Source organism: Oculina patagonica, chromosome 12 (assembly GCF_052425735.1).
Source record: "Oculina patagonica isolate OP01 chromosome 12, crgOcupat, whole genome shotgun sequence".
NCBI classification, from domain to species: Eukaryota; Metazoa; Cnidaria; class Anthozoa; order Scleractinia; family Oculinidae; genus Oculina; species Oculina patagonica.
The window spans coordinates 14,586,592-14,600,951 of NC_135769.1; the positions used below are offsets into that span (position 1 = coordinate 14,586,592).

Sequence of the window (14,360 nt, forward strand, 5' to 3'; positions counted from 1 at the left end):
CAACCTTCCACCTCAGCCTGAGGACAACCTTTTGCCAGAGTGCCGCGATCCTTCAACTTCGCTTGCATCAAAGGAATCAACAGCAAAGCAACTACAGTACGATCTGATTCTCACCCGCTCTCCACCAGTTCCAAACCGACCAAGACCAGACCCAAGAAATCGGAGGCAATTGCACTTTACCGGTCAATGCGGCGCTCGATGACAACAAGGACGATTTCCGGCACTCACATTGCTCAAACAGATGCAAGAGCTGGAGATCCCCAAGCTTGAACTCAAGCTTTAGTTGGCCAAGATCTCTCCACCCGCCACACAAGTCCCAAGGCAATCCACTACAGCGCATGAAGCTTCCAAGTCCATGGATGATCTTTCCCCAGCCCTGGCCGCACATCTTTCCTCCAGGTGAGCCACAATTATTCTCCGAATTATCCCCCCCCCCCCTCAGCATTTTGTGCAGGCTTATCACTATTCTCCAGCAGCCTAAGGATAAATCACCTGATTTCCCTATGATGCCCAACTCAACCATTTTCACGACCTCATGGTCCCGCCTACAGTTACAAGTGGTCAGCGGTCCGCTCGTTTCACTCTTTCCAGTTGCTCAAGCCGCCATTTTTCACCCCTATTGCCTTGGTAGCCAAACATTAGCCTAAAGAATCAAGGCAACCTCCTGAGCCATCACCTACCTCTCCGTCATTCGCATGCGCCGCCATTCGTCATTTGCGACCTGGCACAACGATTGCACAAACTCATCATGACCCAAACTTCACGTCTCCGATCACCGCGCCCTTGACTGCCCAAAATGCAAGTTTCCTGTCCCAGCTTGATGCTAGGTCTCAACTCGATCTGCAGGACTGACTATTACCGCTTCCCGCTCCAGCACCACTCCAACTCCTAGTTGTTCGCTTCTCGTTTCCGGTTTGGTGGTAGTAGACCCCGGTGCGAAAGACTTTTATCTCTTGCAGCGTGCCAAACTAACAGGAGAAATTTTCCTCCTGTAGAATTATCCAATCAGAGAACAAGTTCATTTCAATCAAACCAGATCCTCGCCAGATAATGATTGATCTGTTAGTTGCACGTAGACTTTCTTGTTGTGTTGTGAAAAAATATGGAATCATCGATTTTTCTGTTCTTGTTCCTTTATTATTTCATCATGTGTTAAATTGAGTAGGCAATCGTGTATGGCTGCCCGAGAACATCACCAAAAAGTGCTTACTGCAGCGGAAAAGATATGTTTGTTACGGCGCCGACGGGATCGGAAAAGAGCTTAACCAAATTCAAAGTAGCTCCATACATTTTGGACTATTTACAGCGTGGTGAAAAAGGAGACGACATTAACGACTTCTACTGGAATAGCAATTTCCTTTGCATCGAATAATTTTTCTTCGATGAGAATTTTTTCACTCCCACAGTCATGTCCTTGCGTTCATCGGACGGTTTTCGTTAAGCACTTTACGCAAATGGCAGTTAAATTGAGCTATCCAAGTTGAAAAGCCTGATATTTAGGCTACTTGTGTTTTGCAAAAATTCTCCTGCATTGTAAGAGATAGCCTGCGAATACAGCCGCCTCCCATTCGCGTCTCATTCGTTGCAGGACGCGAATGAGAGGCAGCTGTATTCGCAAGCTATGTAAAAGATTTCTTGCAGAGCGGTCTGATTCACTCTGAGCAGTTCGGCAAATAATTGCCGATTTATCTTGAATCATATCTCTAATAAGAAGCTACAGATTTCGGCCTGTTTTGGTCTTATCCGACTAAGAGAACAATCTTCTTTATAAGGCCGCATTTTCAACTGACCCTCCACATTGCAAACAAATATTTTCAGGTACAGCGACGCGAACAAAACATTTCGTTGGAGCATGAACATGAGTTGCTTTTGCCTCCAAAAGCCATTACTTGCGAGTTGAGAAAAGTAATTTTGACACCTTGACAGTTTTGACACCCTACTGTCTCGGAAAAGTTTGCACCAAAATTACGTCATTTATTTGCAGGGGAAACAAGCCGAGCTTGCACGCTCCGTGCTCGAGCTCTCGCGCTTCGCGCTCGCTTTCACGCTCCGTGCTCTGTGGGCTCGACATATAAGCAAGTCTACCTCAACTCCTTGTCAGACCACAGCTAACCTCCCAGATGATCGCCATTCATGCCAAACTCCAATCTGATGTGGCATCGATGCTTTCATCCACATCATCCATATTTAAGGTGTTGGATGCCATCTTTTCAAGGAGGACTTGAGCCGGGCTTACCACCAACTCTGTATTGACCCTCGCGACATTAACCTCCTCGGATATCGACGTAAAGGTTTCTTATACTTCAACTTGGCTTCACGTTTTGGTCTTCGTTCTTCGGCCATGATGGGCCAATGGACAACGAACGCTGTGTCCTACATGCTTCATGGTCTCAGATACAGCTGTACTAATTATATCGACGATTTCGGTGGCACTAAAACTCCATACAACACAACTTCTGCCTTCTGCCTGCCATTTGTCTATTATGGCAGCACTTAAACTTTGGGGCCCTGCCCTGCTCAGTAAACATTTCATACTCAATTGTGACAACAACAACAGCATTCTTGTGATCAATTCTGGCCAACACAACACTTTGGCAGACCACCTCAGCTGGTGGCACCTCTCTCCCTGTCACGAAACCCAATTCAGGCAGTTGACAGCGGATACTCCCACCACACACGCGGCTTGTCCTCCTGGATGTTTCGACTTTGAAATAGCCTTCTAAATTTTTTCTCTTCTCTGTAGAGGCACGTCAGTCCCTGGTGCCTTAAGCCTGGTTTCCATATGATCGCAGACGATCGCAGTGGATCGCAGACAATCGCAAAATCACAGAAAATTACCGAACCGTGTGATCGCAAAGATCGATCCTCTCACGGCGTCCAACCTTGTCTCCCATATCCAAGCACAAGCCTACGCTCCCGGGCCCTACGCAATTTGCGTTCTCAATGGAAGTCGTTCTTGAATTTCTGCTGCAATTACCACCTTACTCCTCTACCTGCTTCATCGTACACCTTGGCTTCTTAGGCATCGTATCTCTCGCGTAAGACCTTATCATACCAGTACATTTTGAATCACCTAAACGCCGTCAGACTCCTTCACCGCTACAATGGTTTTACAGCGGACGCCCTAGACAGCTTCAACATTACCTTCAGCAAGTGCCGATTAAAACGGTACTGCAAACCATCAGAAACATCCTATCACCCCCACTATACTCCTGCATATACATGTACGCCGTCAGTTGGACACCAGCCTTCCTTTTCACTTCGCAGTCTTGGCATTATTCTGCACTGCTTTCTTTTCCTTCCTTCACAAATCAGACTTGACAGTCCCCACAACCGCTTCGTTTGACTCTAGCCACCATCTCGCTCGCCAAGACATCAAGTTCACTAAATCTGGTGCAGTCCTTCGCATCACAAGGAAGGTCTTCTCCTTATTCCACTTCCCAGCATCCCTGGCTCTGCCGGTCTTCGCTCTTCTACGCTTTTTTCACCTCATTTCTGCTTCACCATCAGCACCGTTGTTCTGCTTCTCCACCACTTCTGGAAACTGTCCTATTACGTTCTCTATGTTTAACACCTGCTTAAAATCCGGAGCCATCTGACAGTTTAGAGTATAACAGAAAGAAGGCAAGGCCAAAAAGCGTATCATTGTAAAAAACAAGTTTTGGTTTATTTCAAGAAAATGTGATTTTATAAATATAATATTTCGTCTCTATTTCAGAGTCATAGTCTTGTGATGTTAATTTTACAAGAGGGTATAAGACATTGTAAAATATTAAAAAGCGATCTCTGGTTAAAAATATGATGAAAACGAGCTTTCGACTACCAGTCTGTAGTCTTTGACAAGTAATGAATAAAAAGCGTGAACGTTAAAATGTATACTATAAAAAGTGTGAAAAAGGAAAATTATAATAAAAACAATAAAAATGTTTGTGTGCGGGTAAAAATGCTAATGAAAGGTTCAAAATAAAATTGAATATTGTCTTGGTAATTGTTTCGCATTATTGTCAGCATGGTTCGTAAGTGCTGTGCAAACATAATTTCCAAAGTGCATACAAAATTTCCAAACACGTACCTGTTATGTTTACTTTTGTTGATTTGAATTTTAGTTAGACATTGAAACAGCAAAGGTGATACTTTCCCTTTCTGTGCAAGATAGTTTTGTCCTTAACGTATGTAACACGACACTGTTGTTTTTTTCGAAAACGAATGTAACTTGATACATTTTTTTGGGCAAACAAACAGGGCGACATTGATGGAACCTGTTTTGCTTCAACTATTAAAACCAAATGTAACACATATATCGATAATCTGAGTGATGTTCTCACAACTTTCAAAGCAATCATTGGAGCGGTAGTCGGCGGATACTGCAAAGGCGCATGAGTAGATCTTCTCATTATTTTTGAAATTGTCAAAACAATAGTTAAACAACAACAACATGGCAGCCAGTGGGAGAGTTCAGTTCCTATTTATAGCATTAAAAGGAGTTTTCTAAGTTGTGTCAAAAGTGATGATAATGTCGCCAGAAAGGTTCTTGTTGGTGTGGTTTTTGTTGTGAAATCAAACCAGGGCGGAAATGGCAATGAAAACGTGGCAATCCAATTTTCCCGTGCCGGTGGGAGCTATTGTTCCAGCTCTATTGTTTCGAGTTTGTTTGTTGACTTGGTCCTTCATCGTTTTACGTCATTTGTGAGCCCCACGTACGTGCGTAGAAAATCGTGGTAGAATCATTTGCATTTCAGAGCTAAAAAATAACGAGACATTACAAAATTCTCTGATTACGGCAATATTTTGCGATAAAAACAGTGCATTTAATTCCTTAGAAAGAAAGGTGTGACCTTTTTACAATCACTGAATCCACGGCATTGTTGTTGAGGTTGCTATAGCTTCCATTTTGCGGGAAAAGATGGCCTGCTGCATCATCGTCCAAACACCGCAGACTAGATCGGGAATTGATCGCGTTGCATATTGTGAGAACATCACTACTCGGTCACAGACCTTGTTTCTACCCCCCCGGTTTTTTTAGGAAAACAGCGCTGCCATTTTACATGACAAAAAAGTTTTTCACATGAACCGCTGTGACATTCCAATTAAGACTAATTTAATTGGTTTTTTGCGGTTTAAACTTGGTGCCATGGAGTCTGGAATCCTACTGCAAGCACGAGATACACGCAATGATCATCAAAAGAGTTTCAGTTTATAACGGAGACTAATCTGCGCATGCGTTTAGCGCAAAGTAATTTATTCTAGAAAGAATAGTACCACAAGGAGAACATAGCGCTTTTTGAAACAAATATATAGCTTTGCGATCTTCATATGAAAGAAATGTACATATACACCACGTTTTACCTTGGGCATACGCTCAGCTGCTTCCCATCCCCTATCCCCTTCACAAGAATAATAAATTAATTGACATTTTATAAGAGTTTACACCTTAGAGCTTTAGTGCATTAGCGGTTTAGCAAACGACAGCCCACATAACCATCACAATAGTCTATTCTGCACTAAAAAATGGCAGTAAATAATGGTCAAAGAAAATACTGATGTAAAATTAAAGCCAAAAACATTTGCAAGTAACATAACCCTTATCGCTTATTTCTCCAGAAAGAAAAAACAAACAAACCAAAAATTCAAGGAACTAAATATCATGGCTGCAAGACAAAAAATTAAATATGCAAAACCAAAACTTTAACGACCAGAGCTAGCTGTAGTTAAATGCGTTGATACTGTATTAGTACAGCTCTGGTAACAATGTATTCCAGTTGTTATTACTCTTTTACCATTTACCTGTAAGTTTTCTTAACTCTTTTAAAGATGATTTCCAGTCCGTACTGCGCAGACTCAGGGTTTGTTTTCATTTTTGTTTTGAATTTGTTGAAACGTTACACTTCGGTGAAAGCGTACATGAAGTTTTTTAGTTCGCCATTATGGATCCGTTCACGAATTCACGATGAGATAAAACGTCCGTTTGAAATCCTGTCGAGCTTCCTTTATTGTTATTATTGTTTTGCATGGATATCTGGCGTTAATAATGAAGAAAAAGGTAAGTTTTGTCCCGGAATTTTTATTTTTGCTAGTAAACATTCTTCTGTTTGTGAGACTCACAAACATTGCAGGCAGAGATTGCGCAGTACGGACTGGAAATCATCTTTAAATGGGACACCATTGTGCAGTTGTTATAACATGTTTTAATTTGCTTTATCTTGGCTGTAGCTATTTTGTGTGCTGGTAATCGCCAAGTACCATTCATGGCAGATGAGGCAATGCAAGCCATACCGGGGTTTGGAAAAATTGATTACTCATTGAAGTTTTACCTTCAATATCTTGAGAAAATAAGAAGTTGCCTTAAGAATTTAATACAAAAGGGTAAGTCTACTAGCTAGGTAAAAAAGTGCACAAATACCTTCCAAATATGAAAAGAGGTGTTTTAAGTTTTCTTGTTTGGCCATATAATAAACATCTTATTAATTATAACCAAGCTTAGTTGGTCTGTATGGGAGAATCTTGACCTTGGTCGTGGGTACAGACCTCACCGCGTTTGGTCTGTACTCACAACCTCGGCCAAGATTCTCCCATACAGACCACCTGATCAGTTAATAAGAACTAAATAATAATAATAATAATAATAATAATAATAATAATTTTTATATATTTAAATAAAACAACAACTTTATATAATATTTTAAAAATGGACCTGTAACCAGGTGGTTGATTCATTAAGAAATAAAAACGTTACTCTGGTTAAAAATTTTGTAGTAAAATGTTCGTAAAATATCTACAATGTCCCAACGTTTCGGCTTAAACTAAAGCCTTCATCAGGGGAAAGTGATAAGTGAATACAAAAAAGCACGTTCTTATATAATATGCAAATCGAGAGCTAATGTTTGTCCCTAAAGGCTAAATTTAGAAATTCGTGCGGTAAATGCATGCCGTCATCGCGGTTTAGCGGATTATTGCAAGTGTTAATTTCCCAAGCCTCCAGAATACGTCTTTTGCGCCAATTTGTGCTTGTACGTAAGATCTTTGACGATTCCCACGAGATGGTGTGGCCAGAATGAAAACAATGTTCCGCTAAAGCTGACTTGTGTGAGTGTTTGTTTTCAACTGCTTTTTGATGCTCTTTGAGTCGGGTGGAAAATTTTCGTTTCGTTTCTCCGATGTAGCTTTTGTCACAAACTTGGCAGGGAATTGAATAAATTGCGCCACGAGTCTGATCTTTTGGCAATGGATCTTTCGGTTTTGGAAACAAATTGCCGATGGTTTGGTGTGGTTTTAAAGCGACTTTGATATTATAATTGCTTATAATATTTTAAAATAGGGAACATGTGGATAAAAAGGTTCTAAAAAATTAACTATAGCGCAAAACTATTTACAACAAAAGGTTCTATAATACAGTCGTTAAAATGAAAAGCGAAATATGTTAAATAGAAAATGAATAAAAGCTGAGAAGCGTTTCAAATTGGAATGGGCGATTTAAAATGCAAAGGAAACATAATGGTTACTGTTCCGAGCTGAAAATTTATGTTGATTTTGTGCAAGGCGCGTTTTGTATTTATCGAGTGGGGACTAAGTCCAAGTTAGGACATGTTGTAAAAGAAAACGTGTGCTCGACGTTGGTCGAACAACAGATGAATATTGTCATAAATTCCATTGCGTTATTGGAGTAAATCGTTTATTTTCATGGTCCTTCGAGCCGGATATTGGATTTGAAGAAACAGTATCGACGATTGGTCGAGCAAAAGAAGTGTTAGATCCGTTTATTGTTGCGAGGAAGTTGGTTTTCGCATATCGGCGATGCAAATTTCCCTTTCGTAAACGGTCGTCGCCATTTGAAATGGTCGATGCTATTTCTCAGAACGGTCGTTGCCATTTGAAACGGTCGATGCCATTTATACTTTGGACCAAATCGCATGAAAGGATCTTTCAAACTTCTTGAGAGTATCAGATGTTTGTTTAGAAATGTCAAGCGATTCCAAAAATTATTTTGGTTTTCTAGTTGACGAAATATCCGAGCTTCGGTATACCATAAGAGAGGGTCCTGAAGTGGGGGTACCAAATCCCATTTCCCAGCCCAAATTTTACCCAAATCCCATTTCCCAGCCCAAATTTTGCCCAAATCCCATTTCCCAGCCTATTTTTTGTCTAAATCCCAGTCCCAGCAGTGAAATTCCCAGTGCGTGGAAAATCTGGTCTCAAGCGCATTATGTCAGTGTTGTTTTGATTGTCTTAAATGTAGTCCACTCCCTGAACTTTCCCTTCGGTGCCCTATATAGGGGATTAACCCAGGCGCAGGAGTGCCAGTCCATAAATAACTTGCATGCGCATGCTCAGAAATCCGTCGTCCCGCCCTCCCCCATCCCCCCTTAAAATGGGGGGAAACCAAACCATATTCCACAGAACCTTTGGACATGCACGCGTACAGATGATAAATTCAAAAATTTAGTATTTGTAGATTTAGTACCTATTCTTTTAATTATGACTTTAGACAAAGGTTACAAATTTTCTTGCAGATTGCGCACTTTGGTTGCATAGTTGAATTTTTTATTTTAGCGAGCTATTTTTACCCTGGAGTGCACATTACATGTAAGAAATGCTACACTTCTCTGTCGTTTTTGATTGGTTTGTTTTGAGCATGCACATACAAGTTATCCTGAACTCTCTCCTCTCGCTCCTGGGTTTTACCCCTTCATAGGGCGCAAAAGGGATAGTGTAGGGACTGGACTATCCAAAATCGTGTTTTTATTTCTGCAAGTTATTATCACAAATACTGTTAAGATCATCACTAAAGTTTCATTTGTTCACTTGTCTTGTAAAGAATTAGAAATTTTTAGTAGCTTTAACTAAAGCTATCAAGTTTTTATCTCTTACCTACCACTACCCAGACTGACAACAACTTGCTATCACTTCTTTTGAATATTTCCATTTGTGCCCATGCTCCATAGCTGTTCCGCTGAGTAACTTAATCAGTTACACGGAAATTGCTCGCCACTTGATGGACACTCGTTCAGTGGAGTGGTTTTGTTTCAGAGTTTTCAGCGATTTAACTATTCTATGCCGGACTTAAAGAATATTACAGAGCGTAAAATATGTACCGGTATGTTTAGTCATTTACTAACACTCTACCCATGCCCATTTTTTGCTTCTGAATCCCAGTCCCAGTGACCCAAATCCCATTTTCCCAGTGAAACAATAGGCAAATCCCAGTCAAAATGGGCAAATCCCAGTTCCCATTTTACCCCTTCAGGACCCTCATAAGATCGCTATGTTCTCGACACTTGTAAAAAATTTGGCTCAGCCCGGAAGTAAGAAATATTGAAACATAAAACTACAGAAAACCTCACGCAAACGAATGAATGGATGAATATCTCCATTTACTTTAGTGACCTAATGAGAATATTCTATGCCTGTTTAGAAATGCCAAGCGGTTTTTAAAATTATTTTGGTTTCGAAGTGGACGAATTCAGGGCGAATTCTTCGAGCTTGTGCATACCGGCATGCCGAATGTCGAGAACGTAGCGGTTTAATAGTATGCACATGCTCGAAGAATTCGTCCACTTCGAAACCAAAATAATTTTAAGAACCGCTTGGCATTTCTAAACAGGCATAGAATATTCTCATTAGGTTACTAAAGTAAATGGAGATATTCATCCATTCATTCGTTTGCGTGAGGTTTTCTGCAGTTTTCTGTTTCAATATTTCTTACTTCCGGGCTGAGCCAAATTTTTTACAAGTGTCGAGAACATAGCGATCTTATGGTATACCGACGCTCGGATATTTCGTCAACTAGAAAACCAAAATAATTTTTGGAATCGCTTGACATTTCTAAACAAACATCTGATACTCTCAAGAAGTTTGGAAGATCCTTTCATGCGATTTGGTCCAAAGTATAAATGGCATCGACCGTTTCAAATGGCAACGACCGTTCTAAGAAATGGCATCGACCGTTTACGAAAGGGAAAATTGCATCGGCGATTTGGCGCCAAAACACGTGTATTGCATCAGCTCCTTGATCGAGTGGAACTTCTGTGAATGTGCAGAAACTGTGTTGTTGCGATTATTTGAGGTCAGTGAAATTTATGGTGTTTCAAAATGTCGAAAGAATTAGAAGCTATCAAGAAAAAGAGAAAATTCCTGAGAAAATCTGTCACAGACACGTTGAAGTTAATCGACGAAGCCTTGTCACAACAAGATAATAATGCAGGAGTTCAAGTGTTGAAATATAACGTCGCTAGTAAGTGGAACGACTTGCAGGAAGTGCAAGCCACGATGTGCACAATGTTAGAGGATGAAGACATTGATACGGAATGTGCGAGTCATAATGACTACGAAGCGCGTGTAATTGAAAGCATGGCCAAAATGACAAGTTTTTTGGCAAGTAAACATGTTCCCGAAGTGCAATTGTTAGGAAGCAATCCACCCGCATCCCAGTTGTCTTCTCAAGTACAAGTTAAGCTACCCAAGATCAATCTACCAACCTTTGACGGAAATGTTTTGAACTGGCAACCCTATTATCAGTCGATAAAAGTAATGTGACCTTCCACGGGAAAACGTACATTAACGACTTCGCGTTAAACGCTTCAAGTCGTTTGTTAATCGTTCATTTGGCGTTTAAATCGTTTAGAAAATCGTTAAAAGCATTTGGAAAATCGTTAAGCTTTTTTCCCTTGTCGTTAAAATCGTTAGAGAAATCGTTTGAACTGTTTTCACAGGTCGTTAAAGTCGTCAGTAAAAGTCGTTCAAAAAGTCGTTCAAATTTCCCCTGAACGGCGTTTAAGAAGTCGTTCAATTTAAAAGTAAAGCGTCGAAATTTCCTCTGAACGGCGTTTGAAGCGTTGATCGAAACCTCATTCAATCAGCTGGTCAGTTTTTGGTTTATAAGCAGTTAAAACTGAGCTCAATTTGATATCGATATCCACAATCTGCAGTCGACGGTACTTTTCGCAGAAAACATTTTTTCTGATAACATGTAATAATTAACATCGTAGTGAACGAGTAAGCAAGCAAGCAAGTAGCAATTCAAGTTCGTTTATTCGTTGAAAAGAAGTAAACATACATTACAAACATACCTTATTCCCCGGCAACTGCTAAATCATGACTAAATGAACTGTTCTGTTCGGCGAAACTTCTCATGTGTGCCGAGCTTCGTATGTGAAATCGTTCGTTTCCAACACGATAGCTACATTTCTAGTCACAATTTCTAAGCGCTTTTCGATCAGCATTTTTGCAAACAACATTCCTTTTCAGCATTGGAGAATGTTTGAGAACTTGGAATTTATATTTTAACGTGAATGTCCAAAGGAACCACGTTTTCGACCGATCGCAGGCCGATCGCATGAAAACACTTGTCCCCAGGCCAATGACAATGCTATGACAATGCTTTGCACGGAGTAGTCTGGGGACAAGCTGATGAGTTCATGATCGTTTGCACGCGTTCGGATCCGATCGAAGCCAAAACTTTACGACTTTGAGACCATGGAGTATGGAAGAGAAACCCTCAAAATGATCTTTAAAGCGGTTTTATGTTATCCTGGTCGAAGAACTGAAATTCTATTAAGCGATTGTTTGAGAAATGCGGGTTATTTTGGTGTGTTGGAATCATTGATGTGCTTTGTTCGCTGTGCATGTGGTTAATTTATGCCAGCATGGTTTGCCGTCTGCCAGAGTCGAAACTTTGTTTAGTTTCTTTAAACTCTGATTGTGTGGTCGGTAAGTAATAAAACACTATAAACCTTTGTAAAGATGTCTGATTGTGTGTTTTTCGGCGGCCAAACCACTAACAGCCAACAGAAATTTGTCTGCTGTATATAATTCAGTCGGCTGCGCTACAATAACAATCGCAACAAATAATTTTATGTCGTTTGCTTGACAACATCGAAGCGTTGGATATCTATTCGTTTACACCGTACGATACTTCAGTAACTGTTAATCGTAAGTCGTTTACTGTTAATCGTAGTCGTTTACTGTTAATCGTTAAGGTATTCGTTAAAATCGTTTGGAAAAAGCGTTCAAAGAATCGAGGTCATTCGTTAAATCGTTAATGAAAAGCGTTTACATTTTTGGCGTGGTCGTTCAAAGCATTCGCCAAGTCGTTAAATGGCTCCAGAAAGTCGTTTACTAGTCGTTCGTTCGTCGTTAATTTTAAGTCGTTTACCGGTTAATCGTTAATGTACGTTTTCCCGTGGAAGGTCACAGTTTCGGTAGTTGACAATCCGTCGTTGGCAGATGTCCAAAAATTGGTAATTGTGAAGAACAGCTCCCGCTAACCGACTGTCGGTATACTGTCGGCCGACAGGTTACCAACAGACTACCGACAGGCCACCGACAGCCCACCGACAGGTTACCGACAGTTTCCCAAAACAGACATTTTACTGTAAAACTGAGCAGTAAACACAGAAGTAAACCCAATGCAGAAAGCGATTAAAACAGATGAGACTTATAAACATTGTATTTCATTGTACTACGGTACTAACTACAAAACAAATCGACTCCTCGCCAACATTTTCTTTTATGCAAACTTCAATCTCTTATAAATATATCACCTACGTAACTTAAAGTCCATAAGGCAAGCAATGAAATCACGTTCGAAGATGATTTTATCCAAAACTCAGGCCAAAACAGTGCAAAAACTTCTCCACACACGCACTCGCTGAAGTCGCCCTAGAATCCTTTGCGACCCCTTCCGAGGGGGAATGAGACTAAGTTAACCAATCCAATATGGCGGAGAAAAATGGAGTAGCTGTGTTCGCGTAAATTCTCCGGTCGATTTCGGCAGCGCAGAAGCTAGTTTTAGGCTGTGATGACCGAAACTCAGGAGTATATACCTTTCCTTTCAATTTCTCATAAATTTTGGGGTCCGTTACGGAGGAAAAACATAAAGAAACAAAAAGGTTAGTGTTACTGTATAACCGACAACTTACCGACATCTTACCGACACCTTACCGACACATCACCGCCTGTCGGCCGGCTGTCGGCCGACAGTTGGCCGACATCATAGCCAAAACCTGTCGGCAGGTTGTCGGCCGACAGACGACCGACAGCCGGCCGACAAACGGCCAACAGACGGCCGACAGACGGACGACAAACGGCCGACTGTCGGCCGACAGACGACCGACAAACGACCAACAGTCGACCGACAGTCGGTTAGCGGGAGCTGTTCTTCACAATTACCCAAAAATTAGAGTATTTGACGAGATCGCTAAAGGGTTCGGCTGCTGAAGCGGTGAAAGGTTTTGCAGTGGTACAAGCGAATTAGAAGCCAGTTTTGGAAATCCTTAAAGAAAGATTCGGGCATGCAAGGTTAATACTTGATGCGCATGTAAGATCCTTGATTCATTTGCCACGTTTGACCTCTGATGATGCAACCTCCATGCGTAAATTCTACGATGAAGTGATAGGTCACGTTCGCTCTGTTGAGTCCATGGGTGAAAAGTTTAATTCTGAAATTTTGGCTCCAGTTCTTGTACCTTTAATAGTCGACAAGCTGCCAAAAGACGTTGTGGAAAAATAGGAGTTAGAGCTTGATGAGGAGAAAGCTAAACAGGACTGTGTGGAAGTGAAAACACTGTTTGCTTTCTTGGAACAATTGATAAGAGCTAAAGAGTCTTCATAGCCTCCTTCTCTTGATTCGAAAGCTTCGTCAAAGAGAATCCTGGAAATCGTGAAGGTCGTTTCAAGTTTTACCGGTCACGAAAATCATCCACCTTTGCATTATGTGCGGCAACGCAAGAAAGCAAGTGTGTCATTTGCTACAAAAACCATGGTTTGAAGTCATGTGTCACTTTTCTGTCATTACCTGTGAAAGAAAGATTCAGGAAAGCAACGTCTAAACCGGTCACCGGTCAACGTCTAAACCGGTCACCGGTCACGAAAATCATCCACCTTTGCATTATGTGCGGCAACGCAAGAAAGCAAGTGTGTCATTTGCTACAAAAACCATGGTTTGAAGTCATGTGTCACTTTTCTGTCATTACCTGTGAAAGAAAGATTCAGGAAAGCAACGTCTAAAGGCCTGTGTTTCCGATGCCTTGAATCTGGTCATAGAGTTGAAGTGTGCCAGTAACCTCCCATGCAAGCATTGCCAAGGCAGACATCACAGTCTCCTGCATCAGGATTCAGCTCGTCCTCCCTTGGAAGAAGTCAAAGTGGAATCACCCCCTGAATTACCACCCTCGTCGTCAGGTCCTGCTGTGTCATCCCCAGTTGTGGCAAATTCTGTTGCAGTGAGCTCAGGTGGAAAGGTGATTCTGCAGACCGTGCCAGCTATTTTGTGTGGATCAAATGGTTGTTCAAAAGTTGTGAGATGTTTCTTTGATCCTGGTTCTCAGACATCATTTGTTCGGCAGAGTGTAATTGATGAGCTTGGT

At 41.2% G+C, this 14,360-nt stretch overlaps 1 protein-coding gene across 3 annotated transcripts in view; it reads left to right on the top strand.

Annotated features, from left to right (window-relative positions):
- The window catches only part of LOC144632717 (uncharacterized), a 74,653-nt gene that overhangs the window by 51,584 nt on the left and 8,709 nt on the right, over positions 1–14,360 (top strand). For 2 of the 3 annotated variants that reach the window (XM_078491431.1, XM_078491432.1), the window contains exon 4: positions 6,211–6,363. The exons of the other annotated variant lie outside the window; for it this stretch is intronic. In XM_078491431.1, the coding sequence (XP_078347557.1) occupies positions 6,211–6,363 (153 nt within the window). The remainder of the gene's footprint in view (positions 1–6,210; positions 6,364–14,360) is intronic. 3 annotated transcript variants of the gene reach the window in all.